This window comes from Pleurodeles waltl, chromosome 8, assembly GCF_031143425.1.
Source record: "Pleurodeles waltl isolate 20211129_DDA chromosome 8, aPleWal1.hap1.20221129, whole genome shotgun sequence".
Classification (NCBI taxonomy): Eukaryota; Metazoa; Chordata; class Amphibia; order Caudata; family Salamandridae; genus Pleurodeles; species Pleurodeles waltl.
Genome location: NC_090447.1, coordinates 1,403,742,589 through 1,403,759,272, shown reverse-complemented (window position 1 = coordinate 1,403,759,272; position 16,684 = coordinate 1,403,742,589). Strand labels below are relative to the sequence as shown.

At 40.7% G+C, this 16,684-nt stretch overlaps 1 protein-coding gene across 11 annotated transcripts in view; it reads right to left on the bottom strand.

Annotated features, from left to right (window-relative positions):
- SON (SON DNA and RNA binding protein) overlaps window positions 1-16,684 on the bottom strand; it is a 519,974-nt gene that overhangs the window by 34,834 nt on the left and 468,456 nt on the right. For 6 of the 11 annotated variants that reach the window (XM_069202473.1, XM_069202475.1, XM_069202479.1 and 3 more), the window contains 2 exons: window positions 12,593-12,709; window positions 6,271-6,439 (listed from right to left, as the gene is read on the bottom strand). In XM_069202473.1, coding sequence (XP_069058574.1) covers window positions 6,271-6,439; window positions 12,593-12,709 — 286 coding nt within the window. Of the gene's footprint in view, window positions 1-6,270; window positions 6,440-7,017; window positions 12,710-16,684 lie in introns of those variants that run through there. The other 5 variants (XM_069202474.1, XM_069202478.1, XR_011194617.1 and 2 more) reach the window with 4 other exon arrangements.

Below are 16,684 nucleotides of genomic sequence, written 5' to 3'. Positions count from 1 at the left end.
AAAGAAGCCACTCTGTGAATTACTCTATATATCACATACTAAGTGGAGGGAGATTCTGCTGTCTTTTCATCACAGGGCATTAGTGAGCTTTCTTAAGCTTGAAAAAGCAGCTGATCCCAAGGGGGATCCTACAGACACATAACTCTTCTTTATATGGCTTCTAAATTATTAGCAAGTTCTAGCTATGAGAATATGTAGTCTGGTTCCCAGGGTGAGCCATAAGCACCTAAAATGATTAATCTCCAATCAACAGCTTCCTGGCTCATTATTTAATTTAGGCAAATGCCATGCTTTTGAAAACTCATAACCTAGTTGCAGCCATAATGCTTGAAGTGGAAAAAGCCTCTGACCTCATGTCATGGGCTATGAATGTTTATTTCACCATTTATACCATTTAGGCTTTTCAGGCCTGCCAATGAGGTTCTTGGCAAAGTTATATCATAACTTCATCACTTCCATAATAATCGGTTCCAAAATTGCAGGTAATATAATGTTCTCAAGGGGGGAAACATCAAGCATATGCACTGTCACCAACTTAATTTACTTTATTTATTGAGCCTCTAGCAGTTTCTTTAGCCAAATTAAAGTTATAGGCAGATGTGTTGGTTTTATTTCTTAAACCCCAAAAATCCAATATAGAACAAGCTTTTAATCAAATGAAAAATACATTGCAATAGGAGGATATAAAATAAATCCACAAGCAACAGACAAGTTGTTCAAAACATCCCCAGATTTCCTAGAGGAACCGTTTTGGAGAAGCCAAAAACAACACTTAGATATTCTCAATACAGTGAACTTTGATCATCTTTATGATGTAAATATGCGCTGCTTGAAAAAGTGTCTGTGGAATACTCTTCCAACCTCAATATTTGGAAGACCAGCGCTTGTTAAAATGTGAGTAAATTCCCCTTTTGAATTTCTTGTTCTCTACCATTCCATGTTTCTTTACAACAAATACCAATGTGATGGTATGGGTCAGAGTTTTTTTTGTATGGACCAATAAAAGACTTTGTGTGAGTTTGGAAAAACTACTGTCCCAAAAAAATTGGTTAAATCAGCATCAAAAAGAGCTTGGTTTACCCCTAGGATAACCCTACTCATTCCCATACAACGTCAAAAACAAAATCCATTAACCTGTGTTATTACTTATAGCCCCAAGGCCAATAAGATCAGGTCGATTATCGAAAGGAATTGGAGAATCTTGGGAGGTCTAAACATTGATAAACCTTTATTTGTGTTTACAAGAACATTGGGTCAAAGCTGCACAACCGGTAGAAAACAAAAAAGATTTGAGATCATTGTTACAACTCCCACCTTTGCAGGGGCATTTCAAATGTAATAATCGTGTTGCATGGCAATTTACTAGCAAAACAAATGAAGTAATTATGAATGGCTTAGCACACCAACAAATTAATTTCTGAAACTGTAATACCAAAAATGTCATATATTGTATTAAGTGCCCATGCGAGTTGTTTTACATAGGGCAAACATCACAACCGGTAAAGACCAGGATTCTACAACATAGATCAAGAATTAAATGTGTTGTCAGAAGTGCGCCATTGGTGGGACATTACTGTGAAGTAAATCACAAACCGGATGACATATGGTGGACTGTTTAGGAGGTTGTGCATACCAAAGGTGATGGAAGATCAGTCTCCGATGTCCTAAGTAGGAGGGAGGCAAGAGTCATTGAAAAATTTGAAACGGCCAGACATGGACTGAACGATGAGAATGAAATGTGGGCCCTGATATAAGTAATTGTGCATATTGGAACTCTGTGTGCAATGTGAGACTCCTTTACAACAAGCACCACATCCTTTAAGTGTAATATACTGATTTGTAACCAATGTATTCCATTAGCAATTAATAGGTACAGAATACATTCTTTATATATTTTAATGTGAGAAGGACAGAATGGTGGAAGGGCATTCTGAAACTGTACAGCCAATTATTTTTAATTTGAATTCACTAGTAGTGATGTGGTATTTGTTATTCCAGAACTAAACAGAATAGGATATAAAATTTATGGTAACTGACCCCATAGGATTTATTCAATATTTTCCACTAAAAGATAGCTGGTGCGTGGAGATCGTACTGTTTATACAAAGATGTCCGACACGGAAATATTAACTAGTTATACTTCTGTGTTTTACCGTCTCCTCAGTAACACGTGGATTGGGGGTACCAGGCCGGCGAAAAATGACTTCTGAGATCGGCTGTGCCACGCGTTTACAAACGTAAGTAGGAAAAAAGGCAGAGGGTTTCCCTGATAAGGTTTCGATGTACGGATTAGTAATGTAAAGCGTTCATTGCTTTATAGGTATTTACAGGACCACACTGACTTTTCCTTTTAATAAATATCCCTGGTTCCCGGGGTGAGTATAATATTGAATACGACACGCTTCTTGTAGACATGGATACTGGGTCCTCCACATCTGCTACTTATAAATCCACCGGCGGCTATAAGCAATAAAGGGTGTACCAAAAAAATCTTTTAAAACATTGGGGGAGCATTTGAATTTATTTTCAATTATCAATGAATTTTATGTCATAGAGCGTTCATTCACTTTCAAACAGTATCACTTGATCTTTTATGCACTTGGTGTCCATTTCAAGGTGAAGGGTATTTTCATGGTCTGGATTTGGCGGTTTTGAGTAATATTGTGGTTTGTGTCTATTAGGTTTGACTCTCTCCATTAGTCCTGAAGAGGCCTGTATCGTAAAGGGGCCAAAACGCATCGACAGTTTTACACCGAGAGGTTGTAACGAAAATTTAATTTACTATTTAAGGAATTTGCTGTAAAGTCCTTTATTTCCCTCTTAACAGGGGCATAAACAAACATGATATAGGACTGGGACTAAGTAGACAACCATCTCTGATATGCGGATTCTCGGTTTAGTTCTCATTGAGTACCGCATGATTCCATGAGTAAAAGGAGAGGAATGTTGGACCATTAATTTATGAGTATTGTTGAACCGTTGATTTATGTGTACTGTGGAATATGTGGTGTGTTCATTGTTTAATGTTGATAGAACACATGTGAATTTTTTTATAAAGAATTCTTTTGTTGTGAACATTTTTTGTGAATGAACAAAAATGTCTTAGCTGTTGGGAACGAAAAAATGATTGAATTTTGAGCAATTAAATTGCATCATCAATGATAGATTCATGGTCTCATTGAATATGAATTAGAGACATTATCTTTTCCTATTAATTTACAATTTTTTTTTATAATGGTCCTATTTTAGAGTTTACTTTGCCTGGGCAATGGAGTGAAGTACCTTGTCGCCCTGAGGGAGTTCACGTCTGCAAAATTTAGAGATGTCTGTAGGCCCAGCAGACATCACTTGCATTAGCAGGAACCACCATCACAGCTTTTCCTCTCAATGCATTGAAAGTTTCAGAGATTGCTCTGTCAATATGGTGGAGTCATACAGCAAACTTTCAATTTTTATTTTGAGTTTCAAAAACAAAATTCCAAAGCAGGATTTTGTTTCTGAAAATTAAAAAGTAATGACACCCTTTGTCATCGGAGTTTTCACACATGCCGTGGGGGTCATTCTGCAGTTTTCACTGTCCCTTTCCGCCAGGTTTTACCTGGTGGTGATGGACAGTGAAAAGTTGTCCTTTGTTCGTCCACTCTAAATGGGGTTAGGGAATAAAATGGCAAAACCTCAGACGGCCCTCACTGTGTTGGTCATCAAAGGTGTATGTCAGCAATGGGGACGAAGTAGTCTCCGCCGTCCACATGCTGAAGATTCGTCAACTCTAAATAAGGCAGGCAGAACTTCAGTTTGTCAGAGAGGGTACTCCGTCGCAAAGGCCTCTCCTCCAAACTCTAAACAAAAAAGAAGATCTAGCTTTTCCAGATATCAAATTGCATATTACATTGCCTTCACTAATGTGATCTCTATACTTTTAGCACATAAGAATGTCAATCTTTTTGATAATTCCTTTTTAGAATTTATAAAGCAGGAAAGAGCACTAGATTTACCATGAATACTTAAGTCACCTATTTGTCAAAAGAAAGTCCGCTATAGACATTACATATCATGTTAAAACATTTTAATCTAAAATTCCTCTGCACTTTTTAAAACCAAATTTGAGTTATGGATCATATCCCGGACAACTTGGGGCTGCTGCACCTGCTTTGGGAGAGAGATCGGGGGGAGATGGAGGATGCTGTTTGGGAAGCGTCCCTGATGCATCTCGGAGAGGTGGCCATAAAAGCACATTTCTGCCTAACCCAAATGAAGATCCTGCATAGGGTTATCTGGACAGGTTTAAGTTACATAAAATGGGAGGCAAACCCATGGCTGACTGTCTCATATGCAGAGCTGCTGAGGGGTGGTTTTATCACACTTTCTGGGGGTGTAAGGAAATTCAAAAGTATTGGGACCTGAACCTTTGAGAACCTGGAGCAGTGATTAGGGAGCCGGTACCGCATAGCCCCCAGTTTGTGCTCATCCACGGGGATGAGGCCTTGCCCAGAAAAAAGCTTATATTTTGCATTCTGGGGCTGATCGTCGCAAAAAGAGATATTGTGCGGGGCTAGGGGTCTCTTGCATTGCCCACAAGATCCCAATGGATTGCTGGAATGGATGTCTGTATGGGGGCGGAGAAGGTTATTTATGAAGCTGGGGGTGTCCGCGTAAGTTTGATCGGGACTGGGGTATGTGGAGAAATTATCATGTCTATGAGTCTGCTCTTATTAGAACAAGAGCCCTCACTCACCAAATGGTGACATGCTTCATCATCGGGTTTTTGCTCCTCGTCAGGGCGGCACTGGAATGCCTGACGGGCCCCTCGTGGGGGCTCTTTGCCAGGGATATTTTGAGTGTAAAGAATGCCGGTAGCTGAGTGCTAGTATGTGGGATTAGTATATGGGTATATGAAAATAAAAAAGGCTACAGGTCTAGACTCTGTTTTTAATCATGACAGGGGTCTGGGTTGATTAAATACGATAGTTCCAGACCTCTAGCCATTTTTATTTTCACATACCCATATACCAATCCCACATACTAGCACTCAGCTACCGGCATTCTTTACACTCAAAAGATCTCCGGCAAAGAGCCCCCACGAGGGGCCCGGCAGGCATTGCAGTGCCGGCCTGACGAGGAGCAAAAGCCCGATGATGAAGCATGTCACCATTTGGTGAGTGAGGGCTCTTGTTCTAATAAGAGCAGACTCATAGACTCGAAATACTTACTGTATACATTTGTACTATTCTATTGGCTGGAACTGTGTACCTTTGGTTTTTCGGTATTATGATGGGAGTACCGTACACAGGACCACCTTTTCTCTAAACACTCCCGACATATTAGCCCTTCTTTGTTTGTATTCGAGAAATTATCATGGCCTTACCTTGGGCACCCCTCAGGGCTCCATTTAGGGGGATGCCACCGGAGAATCCTAATCACGACTAAGCAGTTACTCCCCCTTTAAGGGTTGACTGGAATACTGTAGGGAGGGTGGTCTTTGCTCTGGTGGCGCCAGGTGGGGGCAGTAGCCCCCCCAACCCCTGCTTATTTGAAATGTTATGGTTGCCATCATGCAACCACAAAACAATTAAACAAAAATAAAACCTTGTCCGATGGTTTAGTAAGACGTTCTGAGAATTGAGAATGTGAGCATGAAAATGTGTTTTCAGTAAAATTATAGTGTCACAGTACATAAACACTAAGTTCCGGAATAAGACCATTCTCTCAACTTTGTGACCACTGGTTGATAAGATGTTAATAGTAAAGAACCATGATACAAATATGTACTAAAAAATGGCAAAAAATATTTTGGGGAGAATATAAAATCACTTAGAGGGACAGAACAATATTAGGTAGAAATAGGCGTATGAACAAGCAAGAAAAACAAGTTAATCTCCAATGCTGAAGATGTATTTAGTGCATCAAAGTTATGTTATTACGTTTACTATTATTATCAGAAGTTGTTCAAGCCTAGTCGACAGCTTTGTATTATAAATCCATAATAATAAAAAAGCTCTGCATCATCGTGTGACCTTTGAAATGAAAAACTTTCAAAGTCAAGCAATAGAAAATAAATAATCATGAACCAGGTTCAACAAACACAAGGATAACAGAGGCTGGTGTGCTAGAGATTATATATAAAGGGAAGCAGGACCCAAGAAGTGGAGCTGTACATTTGTTAATCAACCATTTTTTAATTTATACACTTACAGAAAGATTTTCTTTATTCTTAAAATGACAATAAATGTCCTCAACAACTGAGGAATTGTTAGTTTGAGAACAGCTCACCTAGAGTTGAAAACCACGCACCTTTTCGATCAGTCTTAAAATCAACCAAGATGGGCTCCACAGTTCCCTCTTTGTTTTTGCCCAGACCCTCTCCTTCCTTCCATCCCATTCTTCTCATCAGGTGAGCTCCCATACCTCCTGTCACTGGGGCAGCTCTGAGGAACTGATCCTGTTCAGAAAGAGAAAGGCAAGCAAAACCCAGTGCTACCTTTAAACTCAAAGTGGAGTTTGAAAAATACAACAATTACTTTACTCTGAATAGTTCTAGTTTATTGCAACTGTATGTGTTACAATATATCCTTTTTTTCTTAAAACCCCTGTCCAAAAGTACGTACTGCATATTAGATATTTTGAAACTACTCAAATGTAGACACACCTTTAATAAATAAAAAGTAATAATCTTCACCTGGAACTTATGTTATGACTGATAGTAAGATGTGTTTTCTACTTTGTGCAAGAACAATTCAAATAAATGTTTAGCAAAGGAATATGGTGTAGAGATTTGGAATTTGCAAAACAAATTTAAAGAATATTTTCAAATGTCAAAGTCCCAGAAATATCTGGCAAAACACGAATACATTTGATTCATTGTTTCTTTCTAATTTTTTATTTTTGTGATGCTAAACTACAAGATTCAACAGCATCACTGCCAATACAATTTGTTTATAAAACTGTAATAAAGGATTTTCTACTTTCCAACTTTATAAAAAGTGTTTTAAATGAAAAAACTCCTAAATGTTTACGTACCTACACCTCTTTTGCTGCAGTCTTGTGAAAAGAAGAGCTGGCACAGACCATGGCAAGTAGACAGCTACAAGGATTTGGCCCTGCAACGAGTTTCCACATTGAGAAGTGAGAGTTCACAGGCTATTCTGTGAACTATCACCTCTCTTCTAACTGCCTACTAACCCAAACAAAGTCTATGATATTTTAAAAACAAAAATACTAAACACCTTAAAGATATTACCACTGTGCATATTCCCACTGGCAACATTCACACTTCCTTTACTTCACCTATGGTTTAGGGTACAGAATGATTCTATATAATATATATATTCAATAAAACTATCAAAACGACTGGACAATACTGCCTCCCTTTTTATCCTTAATGATAAATACTGTCCCAGTTATTAAAAGTGGGCACATTTTTCTTATATTCATAGTCAAGATATCTTCCTTTAGATGTACTGAAACATGGTGGTAAATCCAATCGTGGCACACTTTCTAAAATGCAGTAATTCAATTATTGTGTAAATATCTGCATATATTAACATATTAATAGACAAATACAAACTTTTGGTACATCTGTATGCATTGGGCCTAAAATGCATAAACATAGATTTCAGACACATTCTATGTTGATTTCCAGAAAAAAGTGGATAACGGGGGTTGGACTGGAATTAACTTTTGCTCAAACCTTTCTAACCCAAAGCGTTTCACTCGTGCGGATCATGCAATCATCTATGAAGAAAAGTAAATTGCTGATGCTTCATACCAACTGGCGTCTTGCTCTGTACACCTGGAATGGGTTTTACTTACTTATGGCTTCCTCCTTCCATCTCTTTTCCAGGAACCTCCCACAAGAAATAGGGGAACCAGGCAGAGAATGATACAAACCCCAGGCAAGGTCAGCCAGGGTGGCGATTCCGCTTTTGTACCTGCTTTGCAATGATAGAATTTTCAATATCAACATCTGTTTCATTACCTTCAGTGTGTATTCAGTTCACAAAACAAATACAGGACAATCTATTTTACCCTTAAAAAAAAACTCTAACCAGAACCTTACTTATCTAAATAAATGAGCTCCAATTATCACCGGATTTGTGCTACCTGGGACCACTGATGGACTGTATGTAGTATGATGACCAACTGCGTGTATATAAAAGTGCAAGTTGTCAAATAACTGTTATATCAACTTGTGCTTATGTGTTACCTTTATATTACCTACCAGTCAAGCAAGGAAGAGTAGTAAGCAAGAAAGAATGATTACCTTTTGTAAAGCTGATTAAGTGGTCGATTCGAGATATTAATTCAAGCTTCTATGGTGGCCTTCCAAACTCCTAATCTCATTCTATAGAGTCCAGACTTACGGCCTCATTACAAGGCTGACGTTCCTATGATCGCCAGCCCTGCGGTGGTAGTTGGACCTCCGCGGCTGTGGCGGTCGGACCACCACATTACAAGATAGGCGGACGGACACACCTACAGTCCCCTGTCCCTCCCGGGATCAAAGATCCTGGCGGGCTGATGGCGTCTTGGCTGTAGTCAGCCACTGTGGTGCTGAACTCAGCGCCACCATGCTGACTACAACCTTGATATCTGCCACCCTTTTCATGGCAGTTACCCCCCCCCCCCCATGAAAAGGCTGGCGGAGAACAACTGCAGAGGTCCACAGGGGGGCACCTGCACTGCCCATACCCATGGCATGGGCAGTGCAGGGGGTTCCCCTGCTCAGCACCATTGAAAGGCGCACTGTCTGCTATGCAGACAGTACGCATTTCAATGGTGCTGGGGCACCCAGTGTGCGGCAGTATTGCCGCCAGTTCTGTTATGAGCCAGGAACAATGCTGCTGCATCCTTCCCACTGGGCTGAAGGGTGGGAACCTTGGATCCTGCATGTCAGCCCAGTGGAAAATTCATAATAGACACAGTGAGAAGACCTCCATGCCTGCAGTGGTCTTCTCACCACAAGGCTGGTGGGCCGACAGTTGGCCCGCCGGCCTCATAATAAGGCTCTAAGTATCTGGATTTGCTATCAGAACATAAGAAGGACTTGTCATAGCCACGCCCCCTTTCATTGGAGGGCTCACCTTGAGAGGAAACAAGATGAAAATCCTGGTCATCCACACAATTGCCTGGCAGGCACTGTCCATCCTCGCCCCTGTATACGGGTACGCTACACTGCCGCTGAACACACAAAAAGAGGTGCAAATACTTTTTGGCTGGTGTCTGGAAGGTGATGGGACATCAGCTGGTTTCTGTAAGCCTAGCTGGAAGAAGCTGTGGGTCTGCCAGTAACTGAGTGGCCTGTCCAGTGAGCAGGTAGAGAGCCTTATCCAAAGATTCTACCTACCACTGGTGGACAACCATACTACCGAGCCAGGTGTGAGGATTGTAGCAGAGGAAATAGGGGAGTAACAGCTGAAAAAAACCTGTGAAGTGCCACAGGTCCTCTGGTCTCCCTGCCCGACTGCTGAGACAAGTCCAGCTTAGGAGAAGTAAGGGCTGCCTAATTCACAGATCGCTGTGAAGAAAGACTCAGACAGCATCAGCAACTGGACTGAGGGAGGAAGATCCTTCCACCACAACCAGTGTAGTAAAATGCCTGGCAGTTCGGGTTCGATTGTTCCCATGGGGAGCAGGGTCAAGACTGATTTGCATATAGATTGGTCCAAACTGGAGTGCCATGGTGGGCAAAAAAGAATGATTGGGATGCGGCACGAACGATTGCCAGTGGCTGAGATTAATTGAAGCATTCCATCCATCACGTTACCTTGTTGTTTTTGCATTTGCCTTCCTAAGTGCGCCAGGTATACCCAGATGTGGGTCCCCAGCTCACTGTGTCACTGGATTCAAGCTAGCTTGGCTGATGAGGGGTGGTACTCTGAAACCGGTCCCAGGATGCTTCTTTCTGGGCCATGGAGGACCTGGCCTGGCAGTTTGGGCTGGACTGTTCCTATGGGGAGCAGGGTCAAGAATGATTTGCATATGGCTGAGTCCAAACTGGGGAGGCATCGTGAGCAAAAAAACGATAGAATGGGATGTGCCCAGAGCGATTGTCAATGGCTGAGATTAATTCAAGCATTCCATTCATCACCTCGTTGTTTTTGCAGTTGCTGTTCGGATATATATTTAAATAACTGTGTTACCAGCAGCCGGGAGAGTGCTCCTCGGATAAATCGGCACCCAATAGGTGCATCATTTTGCCCCCTTTACACAGTACCAACCATCAAGAAAGGACACTAATTTCATCCTTCAAACTGCCACCAATTTAACATTATTCTCACCTCATATCCCTATCCCGATATCCATTATAGACAACCCATTAAAGATTAATACCACTCCAAAGTATTCAACATTAGTAAATCCCCCCAAAAAGGTATTTTCATGTTATTTATATTACTCCCATCACACGATACCAAATATTTTGATAGAATATCACTTACGCTTCCATTTTCCGCTCGGACAAAACAGCCACCATCTTGGGAAAGAACGATCTCCCATATGTAATCCACCGTGACCGCCACTCCAAAGCAATTATCGTTTACGGAGACAATACCTTCCACAATATCCTTACAACTTAATTCAAATGCCAATATGCTGGTGGGGTCTAACTGATCCATTTATAGAGTTTGTATTTGAGTCTACCTTTCACCAGAAGACTCTGAATACCCCATCAGCATATCGATATCACTCCAGTTTTGGATGACACCAATTAAATAATTGTCTAATTTAGTCTAATGATTTCTCTATAACCATGACACTACACAAGTCATTCTATATTTATAGATTGCTTCGCCAAGTTGGATAATACCAATTACAGTCATACGCTTGGGCACTGTATATCTACACAGTTTATATCTGCCCAAAATCAATTCAATCACTCCCCCAAAACAGCTGCCATCTTGAAAAGGATAAAGGTCCACAGTACATGACCCAAATACAAATAAATCCGTCTAATTTGTGCTCATGACTTCTGAATAACCATAACACTACAGATGCCAACCTATATTAATCTACTCCTTCACCCAACTGGATAATACCAATTGTAGTCACAAGCCTGAACATTGTAAATCCTCACATAATAGCATCAATCACAACACATCACATTAACACATATGTACTGTGAATGTTTTCCTCTCCAAGATGGCTGGCCTTTTTGTGGAGTGATTGTGTAGATATGTGCTGGATGGTCAAAAAAAAGCCAGGGGCTAAAAATAAATACAAAAGCTCAGTCATTCTTTGTTGAAGCTCCTGTGCTTGGCCTGCTGCATCCTGGTTCATTGTAGGGCACTACTGACCTTTAGGAAAGTAGGAGAGGATAAAGTCCACCTGAAGGATTGTTTCACAAAGCCTCTAGAACAAGTCTTGCATATGTTTGGAGTAACACCCACCCACAGAATAGAAACGCATCCCTCCCTCTCTGAGTATCTGGTGGCAGGGTGGCCAAATAGTACTAACTCAAGTAGCACTGTACTGCATCTTTTTATTTTTGAGCACTTATTCTCTGTAGCAAAACCTTCAACAAAGTTGGTGAAACAAATTGTACTAAACTGGCTTAGCAAAGATGTCAGGTAGGTATTCAGGGTACACATATACAAGAAGCAGGACTGGGCAGTGCCAGAAAACACCAGTATGTGAGACATATGATTTACAATCTCCTACGATGGTGAGCCAGTGGAGGTTTCTCAAGAATGGAGCATGGCAAGTCTGAAGGAGCATGTCACTTTAAAATTTATCAAAAGGATATATACGTTTTTCCCCAATTGTTTTGACTTTTGATGTTATCAATAATTACATTATATTATGTTATGTTACTGACATATATAGAGATATATGTACATATATGTACTAACCAAATTGGCAAACACTACTAGCACTATCTAATATATATGTTACAAAAAATAAATCAACCGAAGTACTACAAGTGTGTTGTGTGAAGTGCACAATACCTACTCAAACTTAAAATTTGTGAACTGATAACATCACTGAAGATAACATGAAACAGAAACCTGTTTTGAGAAAATACATGGATCAAGGTTAAAGCAATAGCATAATATTATGTCTAAGAAAAGTAATTCCACTTGGAGATCTGTTCATCATCAGTCTAATTATCCATACATCAAATCACACACAAATTACCAAAACCAAAAAAAGAAAAGGGTTGATAACGTTATGTAAAAAAATCTATGATATTCCAACCATTGTAATGATTAGTTGTTGTCATGTGTGTGGACATGGAACACACATGAACACAGTTTGAATCCATGCCTATACTGTGTGACTAAACATACACTCTATCTAGTTTGGTTTTAGCATCGATTTGACACTATTCTTTCTTCATTAATATACAACTGAACTCACTTCACTTTATTAGACTCAACCTAGTACTGCTATTTAAATCTCACTATTATACTTTAATCTTAATGAGGTTTATCTACCTGCAAAAATATTAATTACATTTTTAATGTTTGATACACAGTACATCTCAATTCTAATTTGTGATGATATATATATATATATATTTGTAAGCTGTCTAACTTGTCAGGTACTCATCAATAATGTGTCATTCAACAGGGGTAACTTCTGAATTATCCCATACCTTTTTGAGCCAGGCTTGAGGACCACTGTGGGACAATTCTTCAGATGACAACACCTGTGCTCCTGTACTTCCAGTAAATTGACCCGGGAGAGAGTTCATTTGAGCCCAAGTGTCAATCTAAGAGGCAAAATAAAGGTAATTCATTAGCAGCACATATGTAATATCTGGAGGGGGGGTGTGAAGATGCCAGGTATATTGATCCACATTTTAGAAAGGTCTGAGATGCACTACTTAACTCCACCTAACTTTTCTAAAATCATGATTTTTTTAAGCATTGAATGCTACTGTAAGGCAACCTTTGTTCTAGTTAGAAAAGAAAAACGTATTCTTTTAGCATGTCTTCATATAGTACAACACAATAAAAGACCACATGCAGGAGAGCATTTGTGTTTATTTCAGTGTTCTACACTCAATTACATGCTGACAGAGCTCCCTGAAACAGCTCAACAGCAGCCCTCAAGTCACAAGTACTTCCTTTGAATCTTTTCCATACCCCCCATAACTTAACCAGGAGATGTTTACTGAACGCCATAGCTAAAGAACCACGAGGCCCAGACTTAAAGGGTGCAGACCATAAAAGAGAGGGTTGGAGAACCAGCCTGGAGGTAGACAAAAGTGGTTACATTAAAGCAGGTGGGTCACGACAAGGATAGGGGAGAGAAAGCGGGATGACAGTAGGAAGGTCATCTGTATAGTGCCCCACATAAAGCAGTCCTCAGCACTGGCACTTCCATAGGAAAATTCTTTAGAATGATCCCAGCTCAGGTTCTTCAAGTTTCAAATTTTGTGCAGATTTTGTGTGTTTATGGTAATATTAAAGTAGCAGTTCTGAAGAAAGTAGACTTTGTTGATACTATGGAGCACAGTCAAAGGGGACGTGCCACAATGCACAACAAAAACCTAACAAAACACAAATGGTTTGAGGGCCTTCCTATAAGCCTTGCGTGAAATAATGATTCTGAGCTGCAGCAGTAACGTATTCCACAACGTGAGATCGGGCAACAAGAGTGACTGCCCATCCAGAGGACATTGAGTTATTCCATGGGTCTGCTAATGCAGCTAACTCATGGAACAAATGCATTTCATGAGAAGAAAATGCTACAAACAATAAAAGAAGCAGAACTGGTCAGGAAAATAGAATGCTTTGTGCATTACGTAGATGCATTTGAACTGGATCATCATCAAGCTGGATTTATATATGATTGAAACAGGTAGGCCCCTCCCCAACTTTCCTGTTGCAACACAAAATGATCTGCCCCCTCTTCCAATTTCATTTAAAGAGAGAACTTGCAGACAGTGACATGTCTGCATGCACATTCCTTGTGGAGCAGATTTTAAAAACTGCCTTCTTATGTACCACCATGTGTATTATACAAAGGGATATGATTCTGATCAGAGACTCAATTAGTAACCAAAAAGAGAGATGATTAAGTCAACAAGAGATGCAGTAGTCTATGAAATGTGATCTACAGACTTTGAGCTATGGAAGATTGGGGTTATATGTGAAAATAGAGTGTTTTTGATTGATGGCTTACTGGCGGCCATTAATTGCAATGTGATTTGATAGCGTGTCCATCTCTGTTGAGAACACTCTTCATTAATACTTGGTGTGGAAAAGAAAACAAATAGAGAATGTGACACAGAAAGCAAAGATGAAAGGCACATGCCGGATTTACTGAATTTATCCAAGTGAACCAGGAGAGACAAAAAAAGCCTAATTTGATACACAGAACTTTTCCCTTATTTTGCCTGGCCTCACCCACATCACTTGGATGAATATTCTGGTTTCATAGTAGGGATATAGAATCTCTGTCTTGTTGTAAATAAGTTTCAAACCATTGACACACATCGAGATGTCTCCACTGCCAGCAAGTCTGATATTTTAATTTCAGTTTTGTTGTTGACCTCCAGCAGTGGCTGTGTATCTTTAACACACATATGTATGTGGAATCCAAAAAACTAAACCAAATGGGCTATGGGCCTCACATACATACATATTAAACAGGATACAGTGAAAGAATGGATCCCTGAGACACCCCGTGATTCACTATCTGTCTTCCACATGAAGATGGAGACAGCTCAACCTCGAAAGGTGTTCAGACAATACAAAACCTTGATACAATGGCTGAGCTTGGTACTGCAGACCCGCCATGTGATTGATGCAGTAGGATGCTATGAGCCACAGTTCTGAATGTTACAGATATCTTAAGTAATACCAGGGCAAGTGCCACTACAGATACAATTGGACCCCAGGGTTTGAGGATCCACAGAAGTTTTTTTTATAAAGGTTAGGAGGGGTGGAGCTTTGTGGCACGCTACATGGCCACTCTCTATTAGGCTTCACTAGACATACCTGCTCTGCAACACACCGTGTGCTTTCTTGGGGCTTGATTTTCAGAGGGAGCCACAAAAGTGGTGTATGACACTTTAGTGGAAACAGCAGCATCAGTTACAATACTGGAAAGGAAGTAGCTCCCAATTGTAAGCAGTGAAAGGGCACTACATACCACATGGCCCCAAATCGCATGAGGGACATAGTGCAGAAGGAGCTGCTGGGTCAAAGGCATAAGCTGGGAAAGGGTCTGAGCATTCATCCTACAGTTATCTGCAGAGCCTTGGAAAATTGAAGAACAGCGTTATCTCTGGTGCTTGTTGAGGGAGTCAGCATAGATGGCACCGACATGGGTTGTATACCTGGCTGAGGCACATTGCAGGAAGTGGGTCTGATGCAAGGAGGCGTCCCCAACCGGAGCAGCACTAACAACAGGCATAGTCGACTTATGCTGCTCAGTGGAGGCAGTAAATGCTTCTGAAACAGAGGTATACCAACCAAACAATCAAGACGGGAGAAACATGATTATTTTCAGCACCTTTGGGAAAAAAGAAAGGAGGAAATGTGGAAAGTAATGAAGCATCCACAGGCGAGATACTGCAGGGTCAGAGAGAGCTGTTGGAGCCCATGAACTCCATCATTAAGAAACTGGATAAATTGGACAAATCGTTTTTTAACAGTGGAGATGAAATTAAGAGAAGATGGAGACCAGAACAACAGGGTTGTTATCTATGAAAAAAGTTTGCAGGAGGCAGAGAGGAAGACTGAAGCAGTGGAGACAGACTTACAGGACCTGGTGAACTTTATGGATCAACTGACGGAGGCTATGGAAGTGGAAGTGCTGGAAAATAGGATGAAGATTTATGAGAATATGCAGAGCGGCCAGGCTCCATGTACTGGCGTTCTCCACCTGGGCCCGAAGGTCAGTATTCTAGAATCTATGTTATCTTTCTTTAAAGAGCATGTGAACCCCAAACAGACTTTACTGACGCCTATGTGGCCTTCAGAATTAACTGGTATGGCCCCATCGGGGGGTACAGTCACACTGGCTTTGCAGTACTGTCACTGGACAACATTATGAAGAAGCCACTGTCCTTAAAGGATAGTTTCCTGATCTGGGAGAAGACATGCAATGAAAAGGGAAGCTGATGATAGCTGGAAGGGAAGTGGTGGAGCAGGGTACCCTGTCAAACGTGTGATTTCCTGTGAAGCCGATTGTGTTACACCAGAATAAATACCTTTTTTCTGCAGTAGAGGCAGCTAGTACGTTTGTGAAGAGTAGTGGAGTGGAATTCCCAACAACTGATTCTCCCTGACCATGGAGTAAACTTGTATGCTGATCTCTTCAGTGAGCCCTCTGTCTGAATCTGGTCATTGTCACACGGATTGTGACACTGAGATTCAGGGCACATCAAGGTGTGCCCATTGAGACCATTGTTTGTGGTATCAGTTGTTCACTCTTGATTTCATCCCTCCCTCACTTCTGCCCCATCCCTTGGTGTTTTTTCAGGTCTCTCTCCTTTTCCATGTTCCCCTTTATGTTCCTTCCCTCCTTTCCAAACGCTATCCTTGATGGAGATATTGCTATAGGAACTCTTTGGGTCACCTTATTGATAACATGTGTTATTGTTTTCTCTCTCCCTTTGCCATCCTGTTGAGATTTATGGAAGGTTGAATTTGTGAGTCATTCAATAAAAACATTTAAATAGAAATCTATGGTACAAATCCCATCAGTGAGGGAAGCATTGCTAATATTTCAT